The 14,507-nt window shown below is 48.2% G+C and overlaps 1 protein-coding gene across 2 annotated transcripts in view; it reads left to right on the top strand.

Annotated features, from left to right (window-relative positions):
* Positions 1–433: 433 nt before the first annotated feature.
* XKR5 (XK related 5) overlaps positions 434–14,507 on the top strand; it is a 239,582-nt gene continuing 225,508 nt past the window's right edge. Inside the window, exon 1 of one of the 2 annotated variants that reach the window (XM_078647583.1) lies at positions 434–672. In XM_078647583.1, coding sequence (XP_078503709.1) covers positions 615–672 — 58 coding nt within the window. In that variant the 5' untranslated portion in view covers positions 434–614. Of the gene's footprint in view, positions 673–1,332; positions 1,440–14,507 lie in introns of those variants that run through there. The other variant, XM_078647584.1, reaches the window with a different exon arrangement.

The raw sequence follows: 14,507 nt of genomic DNA on the forward strand, positions 1-14,507 counted from the left end.
TTAAAACCCCTGAAATTCATCAATTGCAAACTCACAAAGAGGTAAAACTACTTTGTTGGTTTCTCTCAGTACAAGGCATTTTCAATGTAACTTTTCAGTCTATCGTTGCTATGCTTCACACCACGAAATGTAAATTGTATTCGATATGAAAATATGCTTTACAATAATTCGCTGTTAGATTTGCGTCGTAGAACAGTTGCTTTTTAATTCGGAAAGCACGTGTTTTTCTTTACCTTTCTTTACTGACAGCAACAACACAAAGCACAAAACAGCAAGGAATATACTGTGTTTACATTTAAACGCGATATTGGAATAATCTGAAAATACGCTCAATACTTCTCAAAACATGGCATGTTTAAGCAGTCCGTCGATCAAACTGAAAAACTCCAGGGACTGTTAGAGGCAGAGCGTGGCTCTTTAAGGGGCGGGGTAAGAAGCAACTGTAACTTCAGCTCCAGGCGAGTAGCGGGAATTTGAGTCTGGCGCCCTGCATGGTTTCCCGGGAGGCTAAAAAATAAACCGGGCCTTTGAAGGAAGGCCGATGCGCTCGGGACCGGAACCTTCAGGTCTTCCTGAAAAGAAAAGGAGCGAGGATCCGCTGTGTCCCCGGGAGGATGCGGGGGGTGTTCGCGGCGCTTTCCATCTTGGTCCTACTGGCTGAAAAAGGCGCGCGTAAGTTTGTTATGAGTTTGCACGCGCTAGTTAAATAATCATGCACGCGCACAAAGGGCGGCTATATTGCTTGCTAGAAATTGCTGTTGGCCGCGTGAGGCGCTCGTTCCAACGTCATAAGTAAGCTACCGGCACCAACACTTAGGCAACGCCACTTTATTGTTCAGGTTCGGATGCGGCGAAGATGCACTGTGTGTCGTAAATTAAACAGACTCTTAAACGCGTCATAGCGTATTAGATTGAAGCAGCGTAGAACATGCACAAATGCGTCTCTACGACACGGCGTACTCACTGCGTGTTGCCGCAATTTAAATACGTATGTGACGTGACCCATCAAAGTATTTTTAAATTGTTTTTTCTGTTTCTTAAAATGAAAGCAGTAACCATGACCCGTTTTTGGCAAAACCTGGACGCGATACACGCCCCTTGTTTGTCTAGGCTAGGGGTTGGGTGGGTGTGTTTTGCCGCACTTGAGGCTTGGGCGCGGTTTTCCAGGGGCCCGGGAAGGGTCTGCACTCTGCAGAACACTAGCTCTTTGTTTGCAGGTTGCCGCCTCCTCGGTCCAACTTTCTCCTACGATGAGCGAGCCTTCTGTCCCACCGTTCGTGGCAGATTTGATCTGCCGAGCTGTTAAACTGACGCGGAAAGGCTCAGAGATACTATTACTCCTACTGTGGTACATTTAGTCAAAATGCCGCTGGACTGGGTTTAGAATTGTAAATTAGCTTTCGCAACGTCAGCTGTACAGATGGTGGCAATTAAGTCAAGTACGTGGGAAGTCTGCGAGTCGGTTTTTGAGTGTTCAGAAAATTGGCGCTCAACTTGTTACGGTAGGATAGTGGTTAATGGATTCTTGAAAGGATATTGTGGTAGGTGCTTCTTGGCCAGAGGAAAAACCTTAACCTCTGTAAAGAAAGAAGGACAGAAACCTCCTTTTCTGTGAATTTAGGCAAAAGGTCCAGAGCACACAATATGTATCTATAGACTGGTTTGTCTTAGAGTTGTGATAGTAGGGATAGACCGGACAAAGCGTATAGTTTTAAAAGGTTTTATTCACCAACAGTGTTCACCACCTGGGAATCACTGCAAATATGCAGAACTGTAGGTAGAGAGAGAATTTGTTAAATCTACAAATTCCGGGGAGCTGAGGCCGCACTCGGAAACGGATTGACGTCGACTCCACTACTCAGGCTAAACACGGCCTCAGCTCCCCAGAATTTGTAGATTTAACAAATTCTCTACCTACAGTTCGGCATCGGCAACCCGACTGGTGCCGCCCGTTCTAAAGTTTAAAAACCACCCGATTAGGACCGGGTTGGAATTATCACCGGTTCACGGACCCCGCCCTTTGATTATTTATATCAGCCCTGAAGAGTCACAGCCATATGTTGTGACGAAACACGTGTCGGCTTGGCTTGATTGATATTTGCAGTGATTCCCAGGTGGTGAACACTGTTGGGGAATAAAACCTTTTAAAACTATACGCTTTGTCCTGTCTATCCCTACTATCACTACTCTAAGACAAACCAGTCTATAGATACATATTGTGTGCTCTGGACCTTTTGCCTAAATTAAGTCAAGTACGCTCTGGCAAGATCACTGGTAGCCAAACTGACTGCCGCCCCCCCTCTTCCATTCACTGTTGTCCCGCTCTAACCAGCCCTACACAGGGCTTTAAGGGGGTGGGGGGGCCTGAACCCACCAGTTTTTTGTGGGAGGGCCTTGAAAGGGGACTCTATTTTCGGGCCTCAAAGGTAGGGTGAGCAGACGTCCCGGTTTTTGTTTGGTGTTACTGGTGTTGGTAACATGTCTTGATAGTGAAATATTGCCATTTCGTTTTTCACTATTGAAAGGTTATCTTGCCTATAGTTTATGAAGTTTTTTATTTTGCATAGTTAATAAAAACCATTGCAATTCGTCCATTAAAAATATGACATGTATGTACTGTGCATTTTCACCATATCAATAACGTAAAAACAATTTGCAATTTTTTAAATCATGGAGATTAAATACAATTTAATTGATATCATTAGTCAACACTTTAATAATAGTTCAGCTTAATTAAGTAACTACGAGCTTAGTAGAAGGTTAAAATCCTGCATCTTTTTCTCCACCACCTTCATAAACTTTACCAGGCTGCAGTTCAGCTGCGGATCATCTGGTGTGAAACAGGCATGAACTGCATGTCTGCGAGTACGTATTCCTCGTCGGTTGAACTGGAATTTCAGCAGACGTTTTCTTTCCTCCAGCAGTTTGTCGCTGGAACAAAACAGATGTGTCATGTCCTCGAATACCTTGCCACATAAACGACAGAGGGAGCCCCCTTTATCCCTCAGCCAGTGTGGGAGATGGCATATACAGGGTAACAGGCCCAATCTGAGCTTTAGAAATTTCAATTTTGTAATTCTTGAATACCCCTGGTCGAGGTAGCTCTGTTGGCCTTGATTAGAATAAGAGTTTAGGATAATCCATCCGTGTGACCTCTTGGCAACAGTCGCCTTGTCCTCTATCCACGAAAGACATGTTGTTTTCTTTACTAATCTTTTGACCGTGGTGTGATGAGTAGGGGTATTCCACAGCTCCTGTATACCTAGGGTCACCAAGCTTTTTTCCAGGTATTTAGCAGCTGGCGAGGCCGGATTTCTCTGTATTTCTGCCCATAAAGCTGTTTAAAGTTCCCTTTTGGGCTTTCCTGATTTTGTCCCACGTAGTTATGTAGGCCCCTTGTCTAGCCAGAGACTGTTTTTGGCCACCAAACTCTAACCTAAGTTGTGCCAGGGATATATTTTGGCAGACCGAAAATAATCCTATATGCTGCTATTACAGTTTTGTCCAGAGTCACTGCGTCTCTTCCTCTTTGTGCTTCGCTGCCATAGGTAATTGTGGGCAAGAGTTTGGCCCGTATAACTTGCGTCAGGGGAAGGAGAGATGGACCAGTGAGTCTTCATTTAGTTTTTTTAAGGTGATTGCTATCGTAATACCTTTTCCTCTGATGCTTTCTTTTTGGATGATGAATTGTCCGCTGCTGTCAATTTTGACCCCTAGGTACTTGTATACTGACGTGTCTTGTATGCGGGTGTTGTTCCAAAACCAGCTATGGGGGGTTTTTCCTTTCTTGTTTATTGACATTGTTTTGGACTTCTCCAAGTTTATCGTCAGTTGATTCTCATCAGAGTACCTTTTTGTTGCATCCACAAGATTTTGCATCCCTATTTTAGTATGGCTAATTAGGATCAGGTCATCTGCGTATAGTAGTGTTGGAAGTATTGAACCTCCTAATTTAGGTGCATGAGAATTGCAGTTGTTAAGAACCGGGATGAGATCTCCTAAAAATAGGTTGAAGAGAGTTGGGGCAAAGACGCATCCTTGTTTGAGACCTTTATTTGTTGGGATGCGTCTTGATAAATGGGAACCATCACCCAACTGACCAAGTGACCTCTGTCCCTCTTGGCCGGTCACCCCCATGTACCGCGCACACTCCTCGTGAGTGAGCCCAGGCTGCCCCTCGTTCCCGCCAAGTGCCGCCGCTGCCCGCAGCTGTGATCCTGTAACACCGCTGTGGCTGCTCTTGCCCCGCCTGCGCCGCGTTTGTATTTGCGATTCCGATTGTTTTTTCCCCCGGTGTGTTCTCTGCTCCTAGTTTAATTTCTGTTCCCCGTGCTGTTTATTCTTGTACCTCTGTGATTCCGATTGTTTTTTCCCCCGGTGTGTTCTCTGCTCCTTGTTTATTTCCTGCTCCCCGTGTTGTTTAAATTTTGTACCCCTGTGATTTTGTCCCCCTCTTGTCGCCCCCGGCCCCTGCCACGCTTCCCGCCACCTCCCCGCTCCCCGCCGCTGCCCCCTGCGGCCCAGCCCCTTCCCTCTGCAGCCCTTCCCATTCGCCGCCCCGCCTCCCAGCTGCTCCTCCCTCGCTCCGCCCCCCCCCCGCTCTCCACATATGGCAGAGTGGCAAACGCGCAGCGTGCGCGCCGATTGTGCGCCAAAGGCACACCAAAGGTAAGCCCGTCTACGCCCGGACCGCGCCCAGGGCCAGGACCCCTGACTCCCGCAGACACCAGCCCACCCGCCGGACCTACGACGCCACCGAACTCTACGCACTCAACGCCGGTCGAATCCCGGGCTGCTATCAAGCCACCCCGAGACGCACCCAAGGACCCTTCTGCTGCCACTCCTGCAAGTTCGCCTGCATCCGGACCTGCACTACACCAGCACCGACCAAGCCGAACACCAGCAGCAACCACCTCAAGTGCATCCTGCTCAACACCCGCTCCATCCACAGACACGCCGTCGAGCTCTGGAACCTGCTCGACACCACAACCCCAGACGTCGCCTTTCTCACGGAAACCTGGATGAACGCCTCCTCATCGCCTGCCATCGCCATCCCGGACGGCTACAAGATCATCCGGAGGGACCGCGCCAACCAGACCGGAGGAGGCATCGCCATCATCCACAGGAACACCATCCGCATCACGACCAACACCGACGACACCCTCGCACCCGCCGAACACCTGCACTTCCAGATCCACGTCAACCCCAAGACCACCCTCAGAGGCACCCTCATCTACAGACCCCCGGGACCACGCACACAATTCAGCGAAGACATCGCTGACGTCATCAGCCCGCACGCCCTCCTCTCCGCTGACTACATCCTCCTCGGGGACCTCAACTTCCACCTGGAGAACAACAACGACCGCAACACCACCACCCTGCTGGACAACCTCGCCAACCTCGGTCTCTAGCAGCTGGTGACCACACCCACCCACCTCGCCGGACACACACTCGACCCCGTGTTCTCATCCAGCAAGGACATCACCTTCTGCCACGCCACCGGACTCCACTGGACGGACCACAGCTGCGTCCACTCAGCTTCAGAAGGACCACGACCCACCACCACCAGCAATGGGTTGCACGCAGAAACTGGAACAAGATTACAGCCGACCAGCTCGCGACTTCCCTGAGCATGAACCCTCCCACCAGCGCAACAAACCCAAGCCAGGCGGCCACCAACCTCGCAAAATGGATCAGCAATTGCGCAGACGACCTCGCCCCTCTGAAGACCCCGCCTAGCAGACCCACCAGCAAGAAAGCCCTATGGTTCACCGACGAACTCAAGAGCTCCAAGAAGAACTGCCGAGCACTCGAGAAAGCCTGGCGCACAGTCCCAACACCATACAACATGACTGCCCTCAAGCTCGCCACCCGAAAACACCACCAACTGATCCACGCCACCAAGAAAACTGCATTCAAGGAACGACTGGACAACAACGCACACAACAGCAAGGAACTTTTCAACATCGTCAAAGAGCTCTCCAACCCAAACGCCGGAAACAACGACATCACCCCTTCGCAAGACCTCTGCAACTCCCTCGCCTCCTACTTCCACAACAAGATCGCGGACATACACAACAGCTTCAGCACTCAACCGACGCACGCCACGACTGAACCACCACCGCCCCCCACCACCACCCTCCGCACTTGGACCCCGATCAGCATCGAAGACACCATCCGCACGATGAACTCCATCCGGATCTCCGACCGACCCCTGCCCTCACCACGTCTTCAACAAGGCCGACGCTGTCATCGCGCCCCACCTGCGGGTCATCATCAACACCTCCTTCAACACCGCTACCTTCCCGGAGAGCTGGAAGCACGCCGAACTCAGCGCTCTACTTAAGAAGCCATCAGCCGACCTCAAGAACTACCGCCCCATCTCGCTGCTCCCGTTCCCTGCAAAAGTCATTGAGAAGACCGTCAACAAGCAGCTGGCCGCCTTCCTCGAGACCAACGGATCCCTCGACCTCTCGCAGTCCGACTTCCGGGCCAACCACAGCACCGAGACCGCCCTGATCGCAGCCACCGACGACATCCGAGCCCTACTCGACAACGGAGAAACAGCGGCCCTCATCCTCCTAGACCTCTCCGCGGCCTTCGACACTGTCTGCCACCGTACCCTAGTGCAGCGCCTCAGCAACGTCGGAATCCAGGAGAAGGCACTGGAATGGATCGTCTCATTCCTCGCCGGAAGGACACAGAGAGTCCGCCTCCCCCCGTTCAGATCAGAAGCCACCGAAGTCATCTGCGGCGTTCCTCAAGGCTCCTCGCTCAGCCCAACCCTCTTCAACGTCTACATGAGCCCCCTCGCAGCCATCGCACGCCAACACAACCTCAACATCATCTCCTACGCCGACGACACCCAGCTGATCCTCTCCCTCACCAACGACCCCGCCACCGCCAGAGCCAACCTACACGAAGGAATGACAGACGTAGCCAAGTGGATGATGAACAGCCGCCTGAAACTGAACTCGGACAAGACGGAAGTCCTCATCCTGGGGTCTTCACCCTCCGCCTGGGACGACTCCTGGTGGCCCCCCGCCCTGGGCAGCGCACCCATACCACCAGACCACGCACGCAACCTGGGCTTCATCCTGGACTCCTCCCTCTCCATGACCAGACAAGCCAACGCCGTCTCCTCGTCATGCTTCAACATCTTGCGCATGCTACGTAAGATCTTCCGGTGGATCCCCACCGAGACCAGGAAGACGGTCACCCAGGCCCTCGTCACCAGCCGACTGGACTACGGCAACTCGCTCTACGCCGGAACCACCGCCAAACTCCAGAAGAGACTCCAGCGGATTCAGAACGCCTCAGCACGACTCATCCTGGACATCCCCCGTCGCAACCACATCTCCGGACACCTGAGAGATCTGCACTGGCTCCCGGTCAACAAGAGAATCACCTTCCGTCTCCTCACCCACGCACACAAAGCCCTACACAACCAAGGCCCAGGATACCTCAACAGCCGCCTCAACTTCTACGCTCCCACACGCCAGCTTCGATCGACCGGCCACGCCCTCACCGCCGTCCCCCGCATCCGAAGAGCCACCACAGGAGGAAGGTCCTTCTCCTACCTGGCCGCCAAGACTTGGAACTCCCTCCCGACCCACCTCCGCCTGACCCAGGACCACCTTGCCTTCAGGAAGCAGCTCAAGACCTGGCTGTTCGAGCACTAGCGGACCCCCCCTCCCCTAGCGCCTTGAGACCCCCCCGGGTGAGTAGTGCGCTTTATAAATGCTTTGATTGATTGATTGATTGAACTTCACCTGTACCCATGTTGAGCTGTGCAAGTTGATCAGCAGGTCTAATAACGGCTTTGGTATTCCCCACCTTTCCAATTTTGACCATAGAAGGTTCCGATTGACATGATCGAAAGCCGCCTTGAAATCTATGAAGCACAAGTGGATTGGCATTTTAGTCCTTTTTGCCTTATCGATTAGCAGGCTCATAGTCAAGATGTTCGTTGTGGTCCCTACCGATTTAGAAAAAACGGTCTGATTTGCAGGGATTAGAGAATTTTCTGAAGCCCAGGCCTGTAGTTCCTCCAAAAGAATCCCAGCAAAATACTTTGCCTCATTGTCCATAAGGGCAATCAATCTGTAATTGCAGGCAAGAGATTTATCCCCCGACTTGAAAATTGGGGAGATAATTGAGCCCTTCCAGGAGACAGGTAGTATGTTGAAGTGTATAATTTCTAAAAACAGTGGCTCAAGAGCTTCGGCCCATTCCTTTTCCTTCAGTTTATAAAGGATGGGAGGACTTCCATTCGGACCTGGAGCCCCCTCTCTTCTACCTTTTTTGATGTAACGTCTCATGGTCTTCTGTAGATTTGTCACTCCTGTAGTTGTAAATCGGGCTACTTGTTTGTTTAGAGTGACGCCGAGTGGTTTTAAATTCTTTTCATCATTTTCCGTTGTTGAACCATAGGTTGTATGTTGTGTGAAATGATCTTTAAGATGGTTTACCCATGTTTCTTCGGAGATGTGAGAGGAGACTCCGTCGTGCCTAGGATTTAAAAATGAGGTGATGGTTTTCCAGAATTTCGCCCCATCGTTCTGCTTGGTGTCTGCATGTAATTTGGCCCACAAACTGTCCTCCATTGCCCTGTTTGCTTCCCATTTTGTTTTTTTTAAGGATGCCTTTAGTTCTCGCAGCTGGTTGTGCTTCGCCGTTTCTTTTGGGGAGTTCCTGAGTTGGCACATTGTTTGAAAGATACATTTTTTTATGCATTTTATCTTTTCTTTGTGACTTTTTGAACAAGCATTTACAATGCAACGGTCTCGCCTTTGAAAAAGTTAGAGCTATTGGAATTGTAAAATGACAACATTTTTATTTATGTGTTGGTTTTGAAAACAGATAAATAAATGGCACTGTCATTTACAATGCTAATAGCTTAATCTCTCGCAAATGCCACACACAAACACACAGAGTCCCACACACATACACACTGAGCCACACACACACACACACACACAGAGCCACATACACAGACACACACACAGCCTCCCCCCGTCGGGACGCACCCTCCAGGGCCAGCATGGACGGGAAGTCCTTGCAGTCTGAGATGACCAAGGAGCTGTAAAAACACCAACATCTGTTATTACGGACGTTTATAAAATTACAAGGTTGAGAAACCCCCATGCTGTTATGCCAACTCTTGCCACCGCCGAAGATGCAGGTGCGGCCCCCGATCACAAGATGGCAGCAAGTGCAGCAAAGCATCAATGTATGGCTTCACATTAGGCAAACACGTACATGAGAAGGCAAACCCCTTAAAATAGTCTTCGCAGCATGACACCTTTTGGTGCACTGGACAGGGCATTTCAAACGGACCCGAGGGACCGCAGCAGAGACAGGGCCTTGAACCCTGCTAGTGGTTTTTAGCCAAAACAACGAGGAGCATATCAGAGCAGGCTCCATCATGTGGCCCGCAGAAAGGCTAGGCTGTGTCCAGCACCCATATTGCCCATGCATTAAAACATTTGAGACCTTGGGGGACAAGTGAAGGTTATTATTGTTTTATTTATTTATTTTGTCTGGGCTGGACTGCTGCTTTCATCCTGACCCCAAGTGTTTTAGAGCGGTGCCAGGAGAATGAACAAACAACCAACGGGGCCCGAACTCCACATGAGTAAAACTCAGATGCTGCCTGTAGGCACCAGAGTGCAACGCAGCATGGAGCCACATGCTCGAACCTGTGCTCACCCCCAGCCCTTGGCTGACAACCATCCAGCAAACTCCTCACCCACTGCAGAAAGAGGGCCCTGTTTCAGAACCCCTGCCGGCCCCCATGCGCCCGCACCCACAATAACAGTGCTTGTAGGGGGCAAGCACATCGTGATTGCATACCCCTCATACTTGTGCCGGACTATGCATGCTGTGTAAATGCTTACGGGCGATGGACGAACTGGGAGATTTCAAGTCAGGCTTACTTCAATCCTACGAGGCCAGACCCAACCCACAGCTGTGCCTAATTAACAACCACCCGCATCAAACAGACACGACGGAAAGACAGCAGGAACCTCGCACCCCCGGCCTACGCCCACAGTTTATCACAAGCAGAGAACCAATGGCCTGAGCGGGGGCCTAGAGATACTTATTTTGACAGCCTTTTGCGTTTTATACAGTGCTTTACATGACCGCCTGTTGCATTACAGGAGGAAACAAATTGTTGTAGGTAGGGGGAGATTCCGAGACGTCCAAGCCAGCCTTGAACATGGTTCTGCAGCTCCCCAACATTAAAGTCTACTGCCCTAGCCATTAGGCCAAACAAACGAGCAGCAGCAGAGCAGCTGTTTACATTCCACAAATCAGCTGTATGTATATATATATGTATCCCAGGCCATGTAATCCCAACGTACAAAGCCCTGGGTGAAATTCACACTCCACTGACCCTGCTTGCAACCACCCAACTCAATCTCACAGAAGTGAGCCCTGGGTGACCTGCACGCGCTACGCATGCAGAAGACCAGAACACCCTCTGCCCTAAATAACAAGAAACATGAAGGTTTTTGGTGATTTGCGTAGATTTAACGAAAAACGGTATCTCCCAAAAGCAAAGTAACGAAAGGCATATTCACAGTAACACAAACTATACCACTTTGCTACTTATGAAGGAAACATGCTCTATAATACATTTCTTCAGGGATGTCAGTTACACTTAGCTGCTCTGCTTTACTGCATGCTGGTCGAGAGATGCGCACACTCCTTCCTCTGTTCAGCACGCTCGGTCATCTCTCCGTTCTACTGACTCAGTCCTCAAGGCTTTAATTGCGTGGCAGACTCCCCGAGGAACCTGACACCTGAAGACATGAACGAAGGACTAAAACGGCATGAAACGATAGTGTATCAATCTAAAACATGCAATAGGCTACACAGAACCGTGTCGACAATATATGTTACGCCATCTAAAACTGAACAAAAATGAACGTGCGTGAAAGAATGACTAAAAAGTCAGCTGATGACGTACATTCAAGATAGGAATCTAAAGCATGCAACAGGTCAAACACAAAAGCTGTGCAAAAGTGGAGGGCCATAGCGGCCATCTTAGAATGGAAATATTTTAATGCTATTAAACAGAGGTATTAATGATTTAATTTAGGATCACCAAAATCTAATGCATTCCATGAACATTTTAGACTTGAATCAAATTATCGGGAAAATACAAAAGTCTACCTAAGCACTATTATTACCAATCTAAATTTCTTCAGAGCACGATAAATTGTATTACTGATTACTGAGTAATGCAATACATTTTGTTGGTAATGTAATTACCACTGGCTCCCCGGTAACATATGATGCACGCATGGTGGCAGGGTGAGTGTTATACACAGACTGTCGACTGAAAGCACAGCACGCCCTGTAGGAATTCAGGGGCGTGTTTTTCGTGCTCTCCCCTTCCCATTGGCTGGAAGGTAAAATTCCAGCCAATGGGAAGAGAAGAGGGCGGGACTTAAAAAAACACACGGAAACGCCCCCGAATCGCGTTTTCATGGGGAAAGCGTGATTGACAGCCAATCTCTTCCAATGGCTAGCCTCCATTTATGGAGCTAGCCAATGGAAGACAGAGGCGGGACCAAAGTCCCATATGTAGGACATAAGATTTCGCCCTGGGCGGAGCACTGCTTACGCAGTGCTACGGCCAGGGCGAAACCTAAAAAGAAGTCATGTTACTGGCCTTCTGTGCATATTGGAGCTTTGGAGTTGCAGTGTAATTTGCCATGGTTGTTGTGAAGTTCTCCCATTGATCAACCTCGCTCTCTCCAATTCTCCCTTCAAAATGTAGCTTTGCCATTTTTTGGAGGTCTCCATCTTTTACTACAGAATACTTAATCCTTTTGTAGTTAATGGTGTAAATTAGATCTTTCGATAACAGCGATTGCTCAAATTTGGGTTTACTGATGTTAAGTATAATTTCCTGAGGACAATGATCGCTGTCAACTTTTTCCCCTATGTGAAATGAGACAATGTGGGGGAATAAGGATAGTGACATGAAAGTGTAGTCCAATATTTTACTGAGTCTCGTTGTGTAAAATGTACATGCTGGTGGGGTGTCTTCAGTAAATCTCCCATTTAATGCTCTCGTGTTATAGCACTCAAGATTCTCTAGCACCTTCTCTCCTAATTTGGAGTGTTTGGATGACGGTGGAGGCTCTTGTTGTGGTATTTTCCAGGCTGTATTTTGATGGTGATTCTCATCAATTGTCGTGTTTCCCATCAAATTGAGATTGAAATCCCCGGTAATCATAAGGTCCGTTGTCGGTGTATCATTGGTGATTTCCTCCAGGCATTAAAAAGTTCCTTAACTATCTTTCCTTTCCTTTTTGGGTGTATGTAAACATTGATCAATATAAGATTTATGCCCTTCTTGCTTGGTTTCAAGGTGGATACATTTATTATCTTTAAATCGGGCGTGGTTGGTCCTAATTCCCTGATCTCATAGGCACTTGCAGCTGAAACATATGTTACTAAGCCCCCTTGGAGATGGCCATATTTTGCTGTTCTTACCGCACTAGTGTAGAAACGTAAAAATCCATGCAGATGGGGGGGTTCTAGTTGCCATGTTTCTTGCAGGGACACAATATCAAAGGATCTTAGATAATTGACAAATTCAACATCAGATATTTTGGATGCGAAACCGTTGATGTTCCATGAACATATTCTAAAGTGGTTTTGCCTACTTATGTTAGGGAGGTTTTGTGTTGGTCAATTTGACTGATTATTAATTGTTCTCGCAATCCATCTTAAATCTTGTGTTTCGTAATCTGAGGTGCGACCCCTAACGTTTGGCTCTTCCATGCTACTTGCCCCATCTGCCCCTATTGCCCCTCTAAATACTGTTGAACCAAACCTATTGAAGGAGTTTTGTCTTCCATCTGTTGCTGCTGGAATCAGTAAATCAGGATATTTTGGTTTTAGATAGGGTGCAATTGTTATTCCCCAATTTTTAAAGGTAGTAGTTTCTGCCAGTATGTTTTGTGCAGCTAAAGATGTTGTCCATGTTGCTTTTGTTTTTTCCACCTTCATTCCATCTTCTGATATAAATTCAATGGAAGCCAGGTCCTGGGTTGTCACGCCCGCCAGCGAAGGGATGTGAGCTAATAGTCTTAAGATGTTGCCTCTATTCAAAACATCGTACTTTCCTTATGAGGTGTACTCCGGTTTAAACCATACAATATTTGTTGCACTTTTTATGTTTTCCAGACTGCAGTAGTTTTTTGTTATCTTTATTACGTCTTTGTAATGATTCATGTCCTTGTGGCAATCTCAATGGAACATGATGTGAAGACGGTGTAGCTTCTTTGCTCCCATCCAGATTGAAGGTTTGTTGCTCTCCTATAATTGACTTTGGGTTTACAATACCCTGTTCAAGGACCGCAGTTCCATTTCCTAGACCCATTACCTGTATTGTGGTATCAACTCTCTGATTGGCTCTTGGATCAGCAGATTTAGATGGTTGTCGGCTAGATACCGGTCCTTTGTCGTCTGGTGCCTTTGATTCCTCCTTTATTGTTTTTGGTTGTATGTGCTGGATGCTTTCACTCCTATGCTTTATTGCATTTGTTTCAGGTGTTTCCATTGTAGTGACATTGTTCAGACCATTGATATTACTCTGTTTTACTAGCTGGTTTTGCGTTAAATCTTTGATGTTTTTTTCTTTAGTTGTTTGCTGAGATGATCTATTTGTTACTCTTTGATGCAGGACATCTGCTATATCGGTAATATTTGTTTCCTTTTTGGGCTCTCCATCTTCTTTTGTATTAGTGTTGTCCAGGGTTTCGGGTTCACATCCGACCAATTGTGACGTGGCCCCGAAGAGGCGAACAAAACCTTCTTGAGCAAGGTTTATTTTTTGATTCTGCCCTTGCGTTTTTTAGCACGCCTTTATTTTGCATTCAATTGTTTCAATTGTTTGTCAGCCTTGTCTTCCGTTAAAGCTGCAAGCAATTGATCGTCTGCTGTTGTAATATCCTTGGCTTCTGGTTTTCGGTTCTTGAGGGTCTGTATCCCATTAGCCCCCGGGCCTTTTTTCCCCCCAATAGTTAACGTTCCTGTGCTCCTTGTTTTGTCAGTTGGATTCACATTACAGCTATCAGAGGATTGCTTGTCCACATCCGTGTGTATATGATCGTTACTCGGGTAGCTGTCATTTCGTCCCAGGGGCTTTTTTATTTGTGTACATAGGTCACTCAGTGTTAGACTTGTCTGGCTTTTTGCGTAGTCCCTCCAATTTATCATTTATTTTGTCCCCTTTTTGCCCCTCAAGCCTTTATTAATTTTTGTGTCCACTAGCTTTTTCAAGGTGTTGGTCAATGGGATAGGTGTTCTTCCCCCTCTCATAGTTTTTCACCTCAGGCCTAGAGGCCTTTTCTGACAGGCAAATAGTTGGAGTCACAAAATGGTGGCTACCAACTGTCCTAACTGCCAAACCTAGAACCTGTCCCATAGAGTAGAATAGGGCGTTCCAGAACTTTCTGGTCCCTTCTGGACCTCTGAGGGTC

This window comes from Lissotriton helveticus, chromosome 6 (genome assembly GCF_964261635.1).
Source record: "Lissotriton helveticus chromosome 6, aLisHel1.1, whole genome shotgun sequence".
Lineage (NCBI taxonomy): Eukaryota > Metazoa > Chordata > Amphibia > Caudata > Salamandridae > Lissotriton > Lissotriton helveticus.